The sequence below is a fragment of the Hesperophylax consimilis genome, chromosome 5 (genome assembly GCF_061612785.1).
Source record: "Hesperophylax consimilis isolate HC1 chromosome 5, BYU_Hcon_1.0, whole genome shotgun sequence".
Classification (NCBI taxonomy): domain Eukaryota; kingdom Metazoa; phylum Arthropoda; class Insecta; order Trichoptera; family Limnephilidae; genus Hesperophylax; species Hesperophylax consimilis.
Window position 1 is genome coordinate 39,521,564 of NC_142840.1, and position 20,340 is coordinate 39,541,903.

Genomic DNA, 20,340 nt, shown 5'->3' on the forward strand with positions numbered 1-20,340 from the left:
TAAAACAAATATTTTTCTACCTTTAATAGCCCCACAACCAGAATAGCAGGAGTTTCCTGGAAGACACGCGGATATAAAAAATGCGTAGGTAAGATAAACTGAATGAACAGTAATAAAAATTCCACCTTCCTAAAAATATACTCCCACAAACGTGATTTTAATTTGTGATTTTTTTTCGGTGTATGGTGGAAAATTTTTTTTTCGGTGTACGGTGTATTTACATGAATGAAATATGATGATGACTTATTCTTCATTTCAGGGATTGGCAAGACTCACAAGCACACTTTTCCGTGATAAATATTTTCTTTTGTCGTCTTTAAATCCGTATTGTGTGAATTAACGACGAGTACGGTCTGAAATTCTTCTTGAATATATTTTTTGACTGCCGGAATAAATTTCAAGAATTTATTCCTATCTATTTCCTCTTCAAAGAAATGTTTAAATCGTACAAAAAACCTTAAAATTACGGAATCATTCGAAGGTTTACATTCTTCAGTGAGAAGGTCCTCAATTTGGTACATAAGAATGTTGAAAGATATACGTCTGAATATCGATTCAAGGAGCTAAAATATGAAAGAACTAATGTGATTTGATAACTTCAAAAAAATCCAAAATCAACATAATAAATATCCTCCATAAGCAAGACTTACTGTTTTTTCAATACGAAAATGTGTTCGATAAATAATCAAAGAATATTTTTACCACCCTTAATTTTTAAGAGGGTGAAATTTTTTTGTAAAATAATTTCAAATGGGGATTTGACAAATAAGGGTAAGCTGATGTTAGTAAGGCGGGCCGCATTGTATTTGAAGGTTTAACCTTTGCGGTTAAAGGGAAATTAAATAAAAATACTCAATTAATTCATTGGCATTTTTTGGTTTTGTTTTAATGTGAGTACCGTACAATATTATTGTGCTTCCAGTGAAACTGGGGCATTCCCATTTGGGAACTATTGTGGAGCGGAAGAAAAGGAATGATAAAGGAGAGGAGGAAGAGAAATATTCTGAAATTTAGAGTACTTTGTCTAGTATCTACCCGACAGTTCACATAATTCCTTTTTACTCTTTTCCCCTGACTACCTGAATAAGTGCGTTTGTAGCGATTTCTTCAGAGAATTGATAAGATAATTTATTTGCAGCACGATAAAAAGATAAACAATTTTAAGGTCTTAACGACAAAGTATATATACGACACACAAACACACAAACACACAAAATTTACCGTGATATATCAACTAATAACAACGAAATTTGCAAGCCTACTGGCGTAAAAATTACGCTATCGATTATATTATATAACTGCTGATCTCTGTGATTTCAAAAGATGAAAAATTATTGCGCTGTCCTTTAAAAGTAATCTTTAAGCGAAATAATTCTGAATTACGAGCGAGCGATAGTTGATAACCAGAGATACATACGTGAACAAATAGTGCCATAACTTCTGCTAGTGATATTTTATATACAATTACAAAATGCCAAACGATGTTTCTCCGACGACTGAAGAAAACCCATTCAAGACATCTATTCTTACACCAAGTTCGCCTCATAAAAATAACAAAAAGAAATAACCTCAGATGCCATACGCACAACATATGAGGTTGCTCCCGATCTTGAAGACTACACTAGAAAAAAATCAGGGGTAATTAGTGATGATTTCTAACAAATGGATCCTATAATTATTAATAACAGAAACGTAATGACGACCGTAAGAAAATATCTTTATACAATAAAATCAACCATTGCTAAATGTAAAGGAAGGATATCTGGGATGCAAATATATATATATATACATATATTATATATATGAGGGTTGTAATACTTAAAAACCAAAAATACAATAAATTATTAAACTCATATCACAATAAAAATCCCATTCCAGTATCATCTATAGATATATCATAAGATATTTTAGCGACACCTTCCATGGTGGAAGATGCTCTTAGTGGAACCTTGGGGATAGACCAGCATTCAGAATTGAAGCATTGCTTGAAATGGCTTTAACCGTATTTGATAACTAAATCTGAATAGTTAGATGTTTTTCCACCTTCCTCGTCACATCTAGTTACTCTCTCTCCTGCCTCCAGCCTTGCAACATACCCCAATAAGAGATGCCATGGTCTGGAGGAGGCCCACCACTTCCCCGCCCTGTCTTAGGTACTGATGGTACCCCTTCAGAGCTCTCGCAAGGACGCTAATTTTTTTTGATACAACGAGTCTACATTTAAAATTTCAAAACAAGACCTCTACGCCATGGTCTCACTGGCTTCAGATTGTTGGGTACAGTTGTGCGGTACCAACATTTAAAATAAATAATAATGAAAAACTTATTTAAATAATAATAAGCCATTATGAAAAACTTGTTACTAAAGCTGTTTGTGATATTCTCTTATCATATAGTTCTTGCGAAAAAAATTCTAATCTTTGTAAGTATTTTCGAAAACATAAATTCTCTTCTTCGAGCCCGACAAATAAGTTTCCATTGAACAGTACTTACCCATAAAATATGTTGACAATAAACAGGAAATTAAGATAAAACCCAACGGCCTAGCTACCTGATCCTAAACAATAAGCCTTTCTATTGAAGGTTCTAGCGTAAAAGTAAACGGTGGATATTGGCGGCTAGGCTGAATAAAGCCTTCTATTATCACCTTATTCAATTTAATTTAATTTACTACTTCTCGAATTCATTACCCAATAATAACTCAAAAACACGAATGTAGGTTTAAGTACATGATTTTGGCGGTGCGGTCTTTGCTTTGTGGTTAAAATAATTCAATAGTTTGCGATTGTACTTTACTTAATCATCAAACCGCTATTCATTCCAAAATAGTGGATTCATGATCCAAACTATGGAATTCCCAGTAAAAACAAAGTTATTCTGGTATCACATGTTAAAATTAATTTTAAATTTAATTTGCCACAAACTTCAACTATATGTAATGGACATATGCAAGTTGCATGGTTGTACGATTTAAATTAATGATTTTTAAAATAGTTTTTCTTTATTTAAAAGAACTGCATAAAACAGGAACTTAATTATTATTAAAATATATTTATTTTATTTACATTACAAAAACTTTCATAAACCAAAACAATAAAATCGAGGAGTAACCAGTATTTCTAAATAACGAACAAATAATATTTTGAATATAGTTTACTAATGCGCAAATAAATATAGTTGATGACTATTTAAAAACATGGTTTTTAATTAAATTGTCTATTAACACTTATTCTAATTCTTTATAATTCAAAAATTGTAATTTTGTCTTTTATGTATGTCAAAAATTTAACCCTTATATATTTTTTTAAGTTTAAAAAGTTTATATCCTACTTTATGGTTGGAAAAAAACATTTGTGATGTTTTTAATTATTAAATTTGAAGTGCGAATTATTTCAATGTAGATATTTCTTAAATTTAATATGCACGTAAAGTGTATATCAAGATTGCGGTAAATGTAATAATATGACAATAGGATAATAATTTGTCAAAATTTTCCAAGACGAAACTACCTTAATATTTGTCTCATCTGTTGACATTTGTCTGTCACCACGTATTTGTGCTCAGACCTTTCGGCAGGTCAATAAACACAGGCTGAATAATACCATTCCGAGTAAGCGGTGAGAAAATTGATAGACACATGTAAATAATTTATTCTGTAATACATATTAGAAATTTACATCTTTTACAACAATAATGTAAGTAAACTTATATTAATTTAATTACCTAGAAGTTTTCTAACTGAGATTAATATTTGATAAGAAATTTAGTTCTTCTTATAGAAGTTCTCCCAGGAAAACAATAACAAAACAAATAACCGTTTTCGTAAAAAAAATGAGACTCGCAGTGTGCGCCGCTCGACAGGTAGAGATGGCGTAGCACTGCGTAGTAATACAAAATCTTGTGTTTATGGTTTGAAAATTTGATCGTATTTTCCGATAGACTCTTGCATTGAAACTGGACATATATATGTACATTAGATTTTGTTGTAACTAAAATTGAATGGTTTACAATTAGGGCAAGTTTATAATTACATGTTATTGATACGTTTTGTGATTATTAACCGGTCCAATGTCATCGTTCAAGATCGGGGACATTTGGATCTAGTTTGTTCACACCCTCAAAATTTCGAGGCTGTTTTATAACCTTTTAAATATGGGTGCACTAAAATGGGATATTAGTTAAAAGGTTGCATAATTATTACCTTGAATGTACGGGATCAGCTTGCACATGAGGGCCCCGAAGACGAAGTTCCTCAGAACTTGCCCCACCAGGGTGAAGGGCATGCAGAACACACCGAGGAGAAGATCTGATACAGCCTGAAAAAAATTATATGGTTCAAATTAATTAGACGAAAATAAAACGAAATAAACATTATGAACAATATTGAAAAGAGGAAAGTAAGAAGAGAAAAAACTATAACAAAAATAATTAGAAAAAACTACGGCTGGAAACGGTTAATAAAACAAAATTATTTTAAAAATTCAGGAATTATTATGTTTTTGAATATTAAAAACCATTTATGGTTAGTTTGTCCGCCTGCAGAGCGAACCATGTCAAGTCGTAAAGTTTTTGATGTTCGTAATAAATATAATGTGTGTTTTAGTAAATTTTCAATTAATTTATTGTATTCTTATTCTATACCTAATAAGTCAGCTTGACGTTAATCCGATACAGTTTTACAAGGATGAATTGAAAATATCTCGTGTATTTCCCTGGAAAAAAAAAACCCTTCCTTTATCAGATCTTAAACCAAGCTCCAGGATCTGTCGAGGGAATGAAAGGAATGTACTTTTTTTACAGTAGTCTTTTGAACGAAGGAATACTTTGAATCCTTTGTATTTAAAGAAACCACAACTCACCTTCTTATAAAGGCTTTTCTAGTTGAAAGGGTTTTATCTGAAAAAAGCCGTTAGTGATAATCTCCTTAGTTTGCTTACTGACTTATTAGCAAGGTAATGAAATATTTGAAAGGGGATTTTACATTTTATAAGATGTATTTTTCTATCTCTTTGTTTTCCGCTATGAGTATTGCAGATTGCAGTGGAAAATTAATTAGTAGCTCGAAGCTACTTTTATAGTTTTATTTATATTTAAAATTTCAGTTTTAAACCTATTAAACTTTGGATTGAGCACCAGTTGTCAGAGAGAAACAAAAGTTATGATGGGAAAAAAGAGTCTTGAGGGTTCTGCATAATGACGATGATACTAAATGGATGCTTCCATCTTACAGCAGTAAAATCCTTAACAGAATAAATAAATAATTCATTTGCTTCCCACTTCAGAGAGAACTATACTCTCTGCATCACCGCAGTAAAAGACAAACATTTAATTTATTTAATAACTCTTCCACTTATTTGTTATCCCTTATTTCCTTTTGCCGCAAAACATTCCTAATACAAAAATAAATTAATAAAATAATATATATGTTTATTTTTTAATGATAACTAATGTTTATAATACAAGGTTTTTTATGCATAGCACAAAGGAAAACAAATTATTTTAAGCAATAATTAGTCCAAATATGAATACATGTGTCCTGAAATATTAAAAATGTAAAAATAAATGCCGCCGACGGGAATTGAACCTGCACCTTCCGATGTCCGGTCAGGTTCTCTGGACCATTGAGCTACGTCGGCTTATTTCCAACACGCCAAACAATTCAATATGTACTAGTACTTCAATCAACAATTACTGCTTATTATATTTTTTCACCCGTAAACAACCAACTTTATTTTTGTAGGAAAGGCTTTGTTAGAGCTAAATTTCCCACTAATTTTCAAAATGATTTAGTCAGAAGTTTGTACATAATACAAAAACTAAGAAATGCAATTACGTCGTATACCCTTGTGTAGTTTATTCGATTTAGCCGTGATCGTTATACCATGCTTTTACACTCTGCCAGATTGAGCAAGATGTTGCAACTTGCAACTTGCAACGTTGCACCTCCACACGGTGACTGAAGTTACGAGTATTACTGCTGAAAGGGAGAGTAGTCTAACATAAAGGGGAGATAGCTTTCCTACAAGCCAGGCACGTATTATACTAACAGGCTTTATTAAGCAAGGCTTGCTCCAACAATGTGTTAACACTTCCTCTTAACAAAAGTGATGGAATTCCCTCCCTGTTTGGAAGTGGTGGAATTTAAATGCAATCACGGTACTAAAATCTCTTTAGGAAACCCGTTTACAAAGCGCGGTAGTAAACTAATGTTTAGGCTTAAGGAATTCAGTACTTCGTTTGTGTGAAAGCACTATGAAAATTATTTATAAAGTATTTTTGTTGTTTGTTTTTGGGGTATTATGCCGTGTTGCGCTAACTCCTTCTTTAGCCAACGTTTCGGACAGCATTGCAGTGTCCATCATCAGGGCAGATGTGTTATTATAACGTTGGCTAAAGAAGGAGTTAGCGCAACACGGCATAATACCCCAAAAACAAACAACAAAAATACTTTTGGCCGTGAAAATCTTAAATCATATTTATAAAGTATTTTAATGTTTAGTTTTAATTGCAAGTAGCGTGAATTTAACTTTTTAGAAGTCTTTCCATTTTGATTCACTATTTTGTGGTTTATTTAAAATTGGTTACATAAAAACCATGAGATTAAATCTAAAATGGGAATTTATCATTCTGTGGATTTTGAGATGTGCCAAAATAAAATAACCGGTGTATCAAAAATGGCAATACATCTGCAAATACACCTCTTTTTAAATAATGAATTGTTAATTAATTATAATAACTCATTCATTCCATGTAATCTTGATCGCTTACAGGATTGGTGTAATTGCATAAACTCTTTTTAAAAATTGATAAGTTTCAATTTATATCTTTCTCTCGAATTAAAATAAAAATTACGTCTTATTATAACATCAACTATGTTTCTTTTAGTAAAATGTCTCAAATATCAGTTTAAATTATTCAATACCGAAATTTAAATCAGAAATAATCCATATTTTGTTTCGCTAAAACTATCACGCTATATAACATGGAAATATTTAATGTACAATTTACTTTTATTTTATGTTATTTTTTTGTTATTTACACCAGGCATTACGTCGCATTTCATTTTGTTTCTTATTTTTCATGTTCTATTGTTACTTACATAATTCTAATACGATTAAATTGAATTACAAAGCCCATCCATTGTAAATTATTTTTTTAATGTTTCTCATATTATTTTTAATTTGAATGCAGTATGTAATGTAATTAATTTATACTCGTTTTATGTAAAAACTCGACGGGCATAAATAAATAAATTATATTTCGAGCTATAATAATCGGAATAACAGAAGAGTATGTATGAATTTGAATAAGGCAAGAAGTGTGTGCCAAGACCGACTTGTTTAGCGGTCCGTCTTTTCTGCCTATACTTGCAGTTGAATGGCGTGATGGTTGGATAGAATTTTTTTGAAAAGAAAAATACAACTTAGATAATAGCTTGCTTGAGAATCCATGAAGATTAGGGTCATGTATTCGTTTGTTACCCCATAAAACTGTGAAGGTGGTGCAGCCATTTTTGATAAATGTGTTATTTTATGAATAAGTTAACATCTTCTGTAAAAAAGTTAACATCTTCGGTACCAAAGTTAACATCTTTGGTAAAAATGTTAACACCTTCGGTAATAAAGTTGACATCTTGTGGTGTTTAATGGGATAAATTTATGTTGGGAACCCGTTGTACGGAAATTGAATGACATCATTGGGTACATAAATATCTCACTGTATTGTTCCAGGTCTTAGTTCCACCACGAAGGGGTGGAAATTGGAAATCTCCTGATCACAGAAAGATTTTACGCTTTACGAAGGTAGACACCTTTTTGGGGTAGTTTACCGGTACTTGAAGCAAATACAGTCGAAAAAAAGAGTCGTAAAATCAATTACCCATGTAATGATACTTATCTGGTAGTAGCTTGGATTTAACGATTTAGACGATTTTCAAGTGTGTAAAAATAAGTCTACAGTCTATAATAGTGAAAGTACTTACCTACTTTTTTTATGTTGGGGGTACTTCGATAACTAAAACCGAGTGCTTTCAAAATTATTCAAAATATTAGTACTATTAGAAATTAGTACTTTTGATTGATAGAGTTATCTTACTTTGTTGACTCTCTTAGCACATGCTTGTTTATAATTTTTATAAATAAATAAATAAATAAATAATTGTTTATTCCAGAATGTGGGGAGGTTAGTGCAATCAATTTATGACCTGTACTGTTCGTGTTATCGTGGTGCCTTCCGTCCCACATTACTGAAGTTTCATTCGTGTTCATTGGGTTCAATTTCAATATCAAAACTCTTCCATGCGTACGTGAAATTTGGAACTACGCCAAAAAATATTTAAACATATAAATACTTAAAAAGGAGGACTGGTACCTGACGCAAAATAAGGCAAAATCAAAAAATAAAACATATGTAATATTCTCAACCTCGGCAGGCCGAGATTCAAAACAAAACGTGGGTTGCCGTGAGGGGTTCCTCCGTTACCCCACTATTTTATCTTTGTCCCGTTTTTTTCATTTATTCACATATTTGATCGCAAATTATTCTTATGGCTTACACATTTTATGCATTTTCGAGAAATAATTATGATAATATACATAGCTAATTTTTACATACGAAAATCGGTGATGTGAGTGGAAAATTCGGTGGATTAGTGAAAAATTGATAGATTGTCAAAATATTTATAGGTATAGATGAAATGTCCAAAATTTTTATTTTCCTAGATTTCAGAATGAGTGTATTCTCAATTTCCGACTGGCAATATTTTCGTCGGTAAATGTAAGTCACACACTATTCAAATTGATAATATACAAAAATGATTAATGGCTTATTTTCGGGGTTATCGCACCCAACAACTAAATTATAAGGGTTTACGCATATTACAGTTCTATTAACTGTAAGCAAGCTTTCGTCTATCGCCTAATTAATTTTATTTAAAACCCTTCCACTGATCTCTAAAACTTACAATCGAAACTTTTTCGATATCCTTGAATCAGAACTTTGATAAACGTTTTCAATCTGACAATCAACACACTATTGGGTTTGTACAAATTTTAAATTAGCAATTGTAAGAAATACATGTAACCTTATTGACAAAGAAAAAAAGGTATTACCTCTAGGCTCCGAATTCACGAAACTAAAACCTATCGAGAAGGTGATAAATTTCAGAAATAAAACATTCCTGAACATAGACTTTGTATTCTTCATCGTTCAAGGTAGGAGTGTCTTCCGACGCGTTTCTTTCGGCTAAAACGGGTGGAATTTAAATGCCTTAAGGCACGATTCCATCGGCACATATCTTCAGCAGGATATCCTAGACTTTACTACAAACACCAAGATACTCCCATCCGACACACAAACGTTCCTCAGATAAAACTTATTCTGAAGCCAAAGAAATGTCATAATGACTACAATAATACCCAAGAACAGGTTTTGCCTTTGTTGGATTTTCCACTATTTACTTCACAAAATTTGTATTTGTATTACTATTCCAATTTATCAAAACTTTCTTTTAAAAAAATATATGAAATAGAATAACGCTTTTTCCGCAACCTTAATTTATATGAATGAAATATTTGTACTCTATTGTATATTTTTTTTGGATTTACAACTATAATACGGGAATGTGCCTGAATTGATTGGCCGCAATAGTCCGTTTTTATAAATGTCAAGTAAAATATATATTTTTTTTTTAATTTAGAGGGAAAAAAATACGATCTCAAATTCTAGTAAGATTCGTCAAACTTTACCCATAACGTGTAGCAGAGCAGCAACGTAGATTAAAAAATATATTTTAATGCAGCTCCATTACTTTTGTGCTGCAAGGGGAATGAACCCAAAACCTACAGAATAAAAATCAAATATACTGGCCATATCACTAAGTTGTCCTTTTGAGTCACTTGTTCCGAAAAGCCGGATTTTTTGATAATGTTCTTTTTTTGTTTTCTTCTTACCCTTTTTCCTTTCTGAACGAAAATATTCCCGAATCATTTGTTAATCAACACGACCTCACCGACTCCGAGAAGCAAGACTAAAGTATTCGAATGAAAAAGCTTGAGCCCATCGGACGTCTCAAGCGTTTAAGAATGAATAATTATTGCGAAAGTGCTCGACAAAAGAATGGAGTGAGAGAGGATTAGTTCCGAGGTAGATAAAACCTGGAGGCAAATGATTTTGCTTTATAATTGAACAAGGAGTGTACATATTACATATTATATACAAATTCGCAAAAGTTAATCTAATATATAAACTGATGATGTTTTTTAAGTCAATAATACATTGCATCATTGCGTATCGTGTCAGCATTTGAATTATATATGGGGTAGAATTAAAGTCGATCTGGTTGTACAAGACGTATAGGCCTGTACAAAAAAACTGTAAATAATAAGCACACAGTAACCTTCGACCTGTTTTATGATTTTAATAAAAAATTGTTTCAACTAGTTGTGAATTTGAAATATAAAATAATGTTTTGGGGTATGTGGTTATATAGTGCCTGCGATGCAGGCGTTCAAAATGACGTCTACGTCAGCTGCAATAACATGTTGTTGTTTTTCTCAATGTAGATGTTCAGGTGTCAAGTCCCGTATCGTATTCGATTTAGACGGCAATACTATTTTTTTGTCCTGTAAAAGGGGTCCCGAGCTCGTAGCTGTTAATTGGGGTCAAAATTTTTCCTCTGTTTGTAAACAAATTGTTTTTGTCTCGTATCGCCTAGTAACAGTTGTCTTGATAATCTGACGTATTTAAAATAACTCGAGTATTGTCGATATTTTCAACTTGCTCAAGGTTATGATACAAGGATATTTTCAGATTTATATCGAATAACGAAACACACTAGAAAAGAATAGCCACAATGAATTTGTGTGAATGGATAAAATGGCTACAAATAACATAATACGTAGCTAAATAAATGGAACGCATTAGAAAGATATAGCCATTTAAATAATATGTGTACGGGTTAAACGACTATATTATTATGAACGACCTTCGTTTCTATTACCTCCTCGCGACACCAGTTTCGAGCTTAAATCAGCCCACTGATGGGCGAGCGTGTTCGCGGCAAGTATGACGCCACAGACGAGCGACGAGCATTTTTTTTATCGACGTCATCAAAGATATTCTAATATCTTTGGACGTCATGCTCAGACTGCTCGCCGCAAACATGCTCGCCCGTCAATGTGCCATTTTATCCACATTCTCGACTAGCAAACGAGCGAGCAGAGTAGTATAATACGACGTACTGTCACTAGGTTGTCTTTCATTTTTTTTCTCACTTTATTTTATAAGCATTATGATTTATGATATTCGCATATTGATATTTTACAAAAGCATTATGATTTTGAGTACATGCAAATGAAAAGAAGCTCCATCAAATTTGTTTTTTGCTCAAGAATATTTTGTGCACATCTCAAAAGCACAAGAAGGCATTTTATTCACAAAAAAAGAGCATAAGAGCGACATGTTTGTGGCAGCCAGTAACAGCTTGTCTGACTGACGGGCTTATGTGTGACAGTAAACGCAGTAAATCACCAGTTTATCCACTGGACCCAGTTCAGTGCAACCACGCGCATTGGTTTAGTACGTCCATACAGTGGTTGTTTAGCAGTAATAATTTAGGTGGCTGCAAAATGTTAAAATTACATAAAAAAACCAAACCCACTAAGAATAAAAATGTGACTCTATTTGACTTTAATGTCGATGTTAAAACTTCGAACTTCGTGCTACATTTTCAGGCTTTTCTCTTTTGTTTTGGTCTCACGTTTCAAACAATCAGCAGAGTACATAGTTTATTTTTTTGTTTACCATCAACACTGTGTCTTTTCTTACATCTAATTAATAGTTTAATAAGTTAAGGTACTTATGCATACTTGAAACAAGTCGATAAGTTTGTGTATTAGGGAAGTAAGCTAACGGGAATGCTGATAAGGATATTAAATGAAGGGCAAATGCAGAAAACTCCATAAATGTGTAGGTCTGAACGCTTTCAGTGCGTCCAAAGAAGCGAGGCTAGAAATTCATAATGGCGTGCTGTCACCAACCCTGATCTAGGACAGTGAGGCATGGAACCAGGAGGGGAAGGATAAAAGTAGGCTAAATGCTCTAGAAATGAGATAGAAAGCTTGCGTGCCGGCCTCAGCGTTTCCTCCCTCTTACAAAATGGGTTCCTTCTAGATCCATGTTCACTCCTTCCTCTCCTCAAAAAGACCGTCCACACAGCATCCCTAGAGATTACACAGGCCCTTTCCACCTTAAAATTATACCCAGCTTACTAGTATTCAAAACCTCAAAAATTTACTCCAAACCATTCATAACCCCGAGCAAGACCGACTACACCTCAGTAAGAACAACATGTTATAAGTAAGAAAGAAAATTATTTTCTACAATTCTTCGAAAATGATATGGTGCAAAATGGTAGTTTGTAGAAGAATTTGCTTTGTATTTAATTTTTAATTTTATAAGTGAAATTGTAGGGAAAGTTGCCTAATTCTCGTGTTATATATTTGCGATTAGTTTCAGGTTTGCTGGTAAAAATGTATTATATTAATACTTGAAATTAGACTTTGGCGCTATTTTTTTATGCCAGTTCAAAATATTCGTAAAGTATGAAAATACGGAAAAAAAGCAATACAACTTATCTATCGTAAATCATTTTTACACGACACATAAATTAGATTGTTTTTTACTGTTATTTCAAAAATTTCAAAATAAAGATAATTGAGAAACAAGATAAAATCACGTTCAAAATATATCATTTTATATTTCATTATTTAAAAACAGCAGATACACACAAACAAATTAAATTAAGTATGGACTACAATAAACACTTTACTGAATTGTATGAAGGAAAATGAAATTAGATTTTTTTAATTCTCTGCTTCATAATAACCACCAAAAACTCACCACGATCCTATACAAACCTGAATGCATTATGGTGATCATCTTAAAAGGTGAGGAAAGCCTATTTTAAATGCCATGGTAAGCCCCGTGGAGTATGCATCTGCTCTATTCTTCAAAAAACCATGAGTAAGAGAATCGACGACGTTTCCGAATAAACTGAATACCAATTGATGCCCTGGAGGTCTAGCATGTACGAACGATAAACCCCAACGTCTAAGCAATATTGATGAAATCCGTCAGGTAAGGGCCGTTCAAGTATTACGTAAGCAGATTTATTACAATTATTTACCCCCTCTTCCCCCTTGTCACCAAAAGTAAGCAAAAATTGGTACCTATATGCATTTTTCTGTTAATGTATTTTGTTTTTTTATTGATTCATAAGCAGCACTTATAAAATAGAATTAGGATAGAGGACTTTAATGCACATTATATTCATTTAAACAAACTAAGTGAGTACCTAAACGTATTAATTATTTGTGGGAATCCCCGAATATGTATTCGGTTTTCAAATATAGACAATGTGTGGGTTGCCAATGTGTAAAAAAATAACTACTTCTGAGCAGTGCTGACGTAATCACTATCTCGACCCCCCCACCCCCCCATGTCATCAAAAATAAGCAAAACAAAGACCCCCCTGCCCCCCCTATAATGCTTACATAATACTTGAACGGCCCCTTAGCGAGATTTGCGAGCACGGTCATAATATGATATATGCACAACTGTTTGGATAATGTCATTCGTAATGCAAAATGACTAGATTATTAATGAATTGGGGTGAACTAACTAAGCTCTTAGAAATGAAAGAAATTGTATACACGATCCATAGTCTTAATTAATTCATATAAGACGCGATCCATTGATTCCGTTCCAACTTGGAGAAACAAAAATTGTTAATTATGACTATTGACCTCATGAACTGATTCATTTTTACGTAGCCATCTGACGTTTAGAAATGTCCATTCATAGAGAGATGTGCCAGTGTTACCAGCGTGTGTCAAATCTTAATTTATTATGTTAACAACATCGGTCTGGGTATCAACAGCGGGACCGTGCTCGAGGTGTCAAAAAGTACATGCGGACTGTCAATGTACATTAAAGTTAATATTTCAATTAGACACTGTAAATTTATTAATATTTTTAGATTTTACGTGTGCGTCTAAAGTTTGAGAATGTCAATTAAAAAAAAATTGTTTTAGTTTTGCCAACGTAATACGTACATACAATGTCGATTTATAATTTATTGCTAAGGGGACAGCGGACAAAAAAGCAGCGGCTTTTGTCTAACGTCTGTCAGAATCATTTTCTGATGGTGCTCACAAATATCGCTAACTGACCATAGTTGATGGATATTGTCAATATCGTATTAATATAGAGTTCTATTGATTTAACGTCCTAGATACAAAATAATGCTGATATAATTTCCAATGTCAGATAATTTCATTTAAATTTTTTTTTAAATTGATGCCCACGGTTATTTTCTCTACATATAGTTAAATGTTTTGTTCCCAAAAGCCAATTTTTACACCGGATTGATTATTTTTTTGTTGCAGCAAAAGATCTGTAAAAACACTTTCCAAAAGAAATACGGGATAAGTGACTTGATAGTGAAATAAGAAGTGATAATGTTTATATTACATGAACTTTATTACCAGGAGAATGTTGGTACATTCATAGATACATAATTTATTCCGTGGAAACTAGCGAAACCCCTTGAATTTAGAATATTATTTTGTTAACTCCACAAAGGCACCAAGGTTCTTCTCATGGCCTGTGTCAAAAACATAATCTACATCTAAACAAAGGAGTGACTTGGGTCGTGAATACAAGAACAAGAAATTTGGACAGTTGTAGACAAAGGAAACACAAAGTCGGCAAATCATTTCACAGCTCAGCTATGAATAAAAAATTATTTCACATAAACTGCATATTATGACGTTGCAAATTCTAAAATTGTCCTAAAAGATTATTGATTTGATTAAGTATTAATAGATTGATACACTCTAAGAGAGTGAGCCATTTATTTGACAGGTCCCATGAAACATGAAATGAAATATTTACAAGAAAACCATATATTTTAACCAAGGTGAAACAATTTTCCGATAGCAATGAAACCAAATCATACAAAAACTAAATATTTTACAGTTTGGCTACAAAAATGTATTCAATTGGTTTTTAATTTCTATGGCAACACGAAACTTCTCACTTTATTCAATAAATTTTAGTTTAAACAAGGAAGGAAAAACAATAGTTTGTAATGATAAAAAAAAGTGGGTGTGTCAAGCCTACGCAAGACAGAAGTGAAACTTCTAGTATTCCTCTCTCTCTATTTTCATTTCATCATCTCTATTTTCTCTCTTAGGTTAGTTTGAAAATTAGAGGTTAAATAATTCAACGACGAAGCATGGATTTGCTTTTTCTAATATTTTCTTATAGATGAATGACGTTCGATTAATGTATAGTTCCAAAAATTTTCAATTTATTCACAAGTATACAATATTACATAAATAACAATATTACAATTAAAAATTACAAAGAAATTACAATGACAATTTACCAATCATGTGCCATTTTCATTGTCAATTTCATGAATATCATTTCCTAATGTCGTGATAATTGGGTTATGGTAACTAAAGTGCGAGATATATACATGAGCACTTAAATCCTTAATGAATCGTGCAAAAACTGCATCGATTGTTGTCCCGTGTCGGGAGAGAACGTTCGTGAGCGGCTCCCCCACCTCAACAAGCGCATATGGTGAGAGAGGGACAGTGAACGGTGAGCGGTGGTGGGGGTACCCGCATTTTCGTGTCGATCCTGACTCGGTTTTACTCCGTCCCCGAAAATTCATTACGCGCCTAAAGAAGTTTCACTTCAAAAATAATATCAGAAATAAAAAAAATCACATTTGTGTGTCATCATTTCTTCCGAACTAAGCTTTAAATTATAAAAAAAGTCCAGGAAATTGTTTTAGGTAAAAATCATTGTTGACTTTTATTTTTTTTTGTTTATGCTTTATTTCTGACTGCATTTGTTACAGTTACTTTATTCAACCCAAATTTTATCACCGAATCAAAATTTAAAAAAAATTGTAAGTGAATATCTCATTTAATCTAAACTTTTGCATTGTTTCGTGGTTTTGTGAGCTTGATCAAACTAATAAATATTTCTTTGTGTACCGTCTGCAAAGTGTGCCGGTTTTATAAAAACGTTTCCTCCTTGAAAAATCAAGATATCTCTACTAAAAGCTTTGAAAACCAAAGTTGCGAAGTAAATGTAAATAGATAAAACGTTGAAGCATTATGTTAAACAATTAATCCTGGAAATATGTTTTCATCGAGAAACAGGAGGTACATTTATTTGGGTAAGTGAGTTCTAATAAATATTATTATTATTGCCATGGGGGTAAAAAATTAGGAAGAGTTCATTTTTTTTGACACTTTCAAAAACTCTTTTTTGATTTTCAACACTTTTGAAGAGATAAACGAAAAAATATAAAGTATTTTTGGGAGTTTGTTTCTTTACGGAGTTGAACAATGTTTTTTGCCAGTGAACGAATAACGGTTTCCAAATTATGTTGTTTAGTTTAATAAATATTCAAGCTTTTATCCACCAAAATATAAGGAAAACATGTTATATCTTTTGTGGCTCAATTTTATTTTATTACCGGGGAAAAGCAAATTATTACAATGGAGATTTTGGTAAAAGTTTTTAATTTAATTTTTTAATCAACCGTGGTTTAAATTAGAATCAGATTTACGCGGTTAAGTAATAACTTTAATAATGCTCAAACGTTTTTATTGAAGCCTTTTGATTTTAAACATTTTTTAGATTGCTTTAATTTCCTCCTCTCTAGAATCGGATAAAATCTGTGTGTGTGTAAAAGTATAACTTGCTTAAAATTACTTTCTTTTCATTGTTCACTGTACACGTCTGAACTGTGGGTGGATAACACTGCATCCTAATGGCATAAGCTAAAAGTCAATTACAATAATGCTTATCGCTAACTCTTCCGCCTACCAAGATACTGCAGCGTTACGGAAATGTTCTTGGAGGGATGAGTGCACTGTTTAAGAGGGCTTCTTCGCCACCAAGTAAGAAGCTTATGTCGCAGACTACGTCAATCAAATAACACTATCATCACTGCCATGGTTGCCTGGATGGAGTCTCTCCTGATGATGTTCAAACATCCTCCATAAACGTTTGCTTACACACATTTTTGTGTTCAAATTTTTTCACTAAAATTCCGCACTTTTTGTACCGATTTGTGTATTGTTATTTTGTCTTATTTTATTATTTGTATCATTTATTTTTTTAGTATTACAAAATATTGAATGTATTGCATTGCATTACCCCTGCATATATTCTGGAATAAACTCTTGCTAATATTATTATCTCGAAAGGTCTAACGCTGAATTGCAAATTATTTGGTCCTAATCCAATAAACCCATTCAAGACTTGAACTACTACCTATGATTATTTTATGGCTGTGGATTGATAGCGCTTGTAGCGCTCGCGAGTAGGCTACCTAAGCTAGCGACTTCAAAAGCGATTATCGGCTAATTCTTATCAATCAACAGCATTGCAAAGTAGGTGTTAGCTTTGTGGGATTGACCATTTAATAATCTCCCACAAAATCTCGGAAAGGAGGTTGGGAAAATCTTTAAGATTAAACTTTTCAGACACTATAAATTATGGCAAAGCGTGTTTTACAAAAAAACTAGCTGACGCGTAAACGTCATTTCTCGGGGTTATAAATGTTTTAAAAATGGGTACTCAAATCTTTCGCTCGCAAGTGTGTGAGGTTGGGGGGTGCGGTAAATAACTTAACAAAGTAACAAACGAATTGAAGTTGCCTCCCACACTGCTTACAGGAGAGGAAAGGTTGGGAAAGGCCAAAAGACTGACCCCTCGGTCCGGTTCGTTTTACACAGATCAGTTCAAATTTGATTAATTCAATTCCTTTTGACACTTTGTGCACATAACACAAAACAGCGATGTTCATTGAGGCGGGTTAGATGCTTCACTTGACGATGCGACATTCCAAAAAAATCACAGACGAGTTTAACATTTCCGGGGAAACATAATTGACACGACAAAATGCAACGATAATGTTACCTTATCGTTTGGCCCGGATTAGCAGGAAAGGGGACAAGGAGCAATAGGGGGAAGGGTACACCTTTAAGGCTATTCAATCAAAACCTCACGCGCAGCTAAAAAGTAAAAATTAATTTTGAGGTTTAAGTTCTAGTGTACCTGAAAAGTGGTTGCATTGTAAAGGTGGATATAATATTATTGTATAGAGTTGAAAAAATTTCCTTTTTAAGTATTTGTTTTACCTTTTCGTACCACGTCTGCCTTCATTCACTTCCAAGTCATGAATTTTACTTATAACCTATCTACGTTCTTCATATATGCCTCATTATTTATTTATTTGTAAGAATTATATCACACATAAGATTTTTTCCCTTGATTCTATCATGTCTTCCTCGGGCGTCCCCGATTCCTGATGAACGCCTCATTTTATTACTTAAAATAATTTGTTTCACTAGGTCGTGCCATGTCTTCCTTGTGTGTCAACAACTTCTTCTGCCATTCACTTCTACTTTATACATTCTCTCTACACCTCTTTGTTCGTTCGTCACGTACGCCTCATTTAACCACGAATAAATAGTTGCCTCATGTCTTCGTTGGGCTTTTCCAACTTTTTTTACCATTCACTTCATGTAGTATCATTAAATCAATATTTTCCTTGTTAAAAATGGCATATCATCAAATAAGAGTTGGTACGTTGAGTATTTATTGGGTGTCCACGACTTATTCTACCATTTCCTGTTGTATAACCATTAAAAATTACATTATACCAAGTTTAATTCGACTCTGTACCTCATCAATGTTCAGAGAAAATGCGTTAAGTTTTCTTCAGACGTCCCCGACTTCTTCTACAATTCAAGAGTTATATTATTTATCAACAGAGTGCATGTCAAAAATTCGCTCCACTTAATAATACAAAATCTAAAGCCTACAAAACCTAATATCCATAAAATTTATCTATAAACATGTCCCCGAAGATCAGTGTAGAGAATAATCGAAGTTTGTGAAATCTTAACGCTCTAATTTTACAGAATTTACAAGTGTTTAATTCAAACTGTGAAGTGTCAGAGTGTTGTTGCCGAAATAATAACCTGTCATTAATCACTGTAAACATACCTGTGCGAAAATAAAAACAATTAATACGTATCATCAAAGTTTGTGAAATATTAACGCTTTAATTAACCAGATTCACAAGTGTTTAATTCAACTGTGAAGTATCATAGTGTTATTGCCGAAATAATATCCTTTTATTCTAATCGCCGTAAACATACCTGTGCGAAAACAATTTTATATTACTCTTAATTCCCGGCTAACCAAAAGCGGCCGATAGCCCAGTGGTTAGCGAATCCGCATATAGATCCGAAGGTCCTCGGTTCGATTCCTAGTAATACTAAATTTTCTTCCTCAATTTTTGTTTTTTTTTCCTGCAATATTATTTAAATCATTGTGAAACAAGATATACGAGTTGAGCAGATCATCCAAATCAAGGCGCTGATTTAAAGTACGAATTATCATCAAGTACCCATAACTACTTACTGTGGCAAGTTAGCAATATTGCCTACATGACAGCTGACAGGCGCAAATCATCGACTTATACCTAAAGTGGTGAAGCGAATAAAAAAAAAAACACAAAAAATACGAATTGTACAAAACCAATTATAAAAAAAATCCAGTGTTCAAAAAATGAACCGTCCTAAAAAAAGACATCTGAGCACAATGATGCCCCGGATTATTGGAGAAAATAGCGTCTCAATTGAGGATGCAAACGAAACCTCATCGATTGCGTCATCCAAAGGCTCGGATGATACCGAAGTAGAATATCCTTGCACCTCAGGGGTAGATGTTCTTAATGAAGCTCAAACACATCTGACAGCTCTACAAGATGTCTTGGCAGAGAAGCAGTCGAAGGTCTCAAAAGACCAGCAGCTGAGAATTGCCAGAAACGTGTCGGAAGTTTTTAGATCCGTATCTCAGCTGTTGTTGGAGCGCGAGACCATGCGTGCTGATCTGGCTACAGTGACTGCCCAACTGAGAATGACAGAAATCAAAGTACGACACGTGAAGAGCGAAAAAAGACAACTTGAACAAAAAATTATTCAACTAGAGTCTGATCTTGGACCTGTAATGCGGAGAGTAGCGGAGGCAACGGAGGCTAGCCTCTCATTTGCTGACATCGCCCGCAAGCAGCCTAATGATACTCACCAACCCCCTCCACTTACCCAATATGGACATCGTGTCGGAGCACCAAGACCAGGCGTATGCGTATTTCCAACGGATGCAGACGCCACCAAGGATAGCGATGGTACCAAAAAAATTATCCAGGACATGATTCGGCCATCTGAACTAGGCGTT

General features: G+C 33.4%; 1 protein-coding gene across 1 annotated transcript in view; it reads right to left on the minus strand.

Annotated features, from left to right (window-relative positions):
• The window catches only part of LOC149423935 (cholecystokinin receptor type A-like), a 264,990-nt gene that overhangs the window by 213,010 nt on the left and 31,640 nt on the right, over positions 1-20,340 (minus strand). Inside the window, exon 2 of the mRNA XM_089631931.1 lies at positions 4,202-4,316. Within this exon, the coding sequence (XP_089488057.1) occupies positions 4,202-4,316 (115 nt within the window). The remainder of the gene's footprint in view (positions 1-4,201; positions 4,317-20,340) is intronic.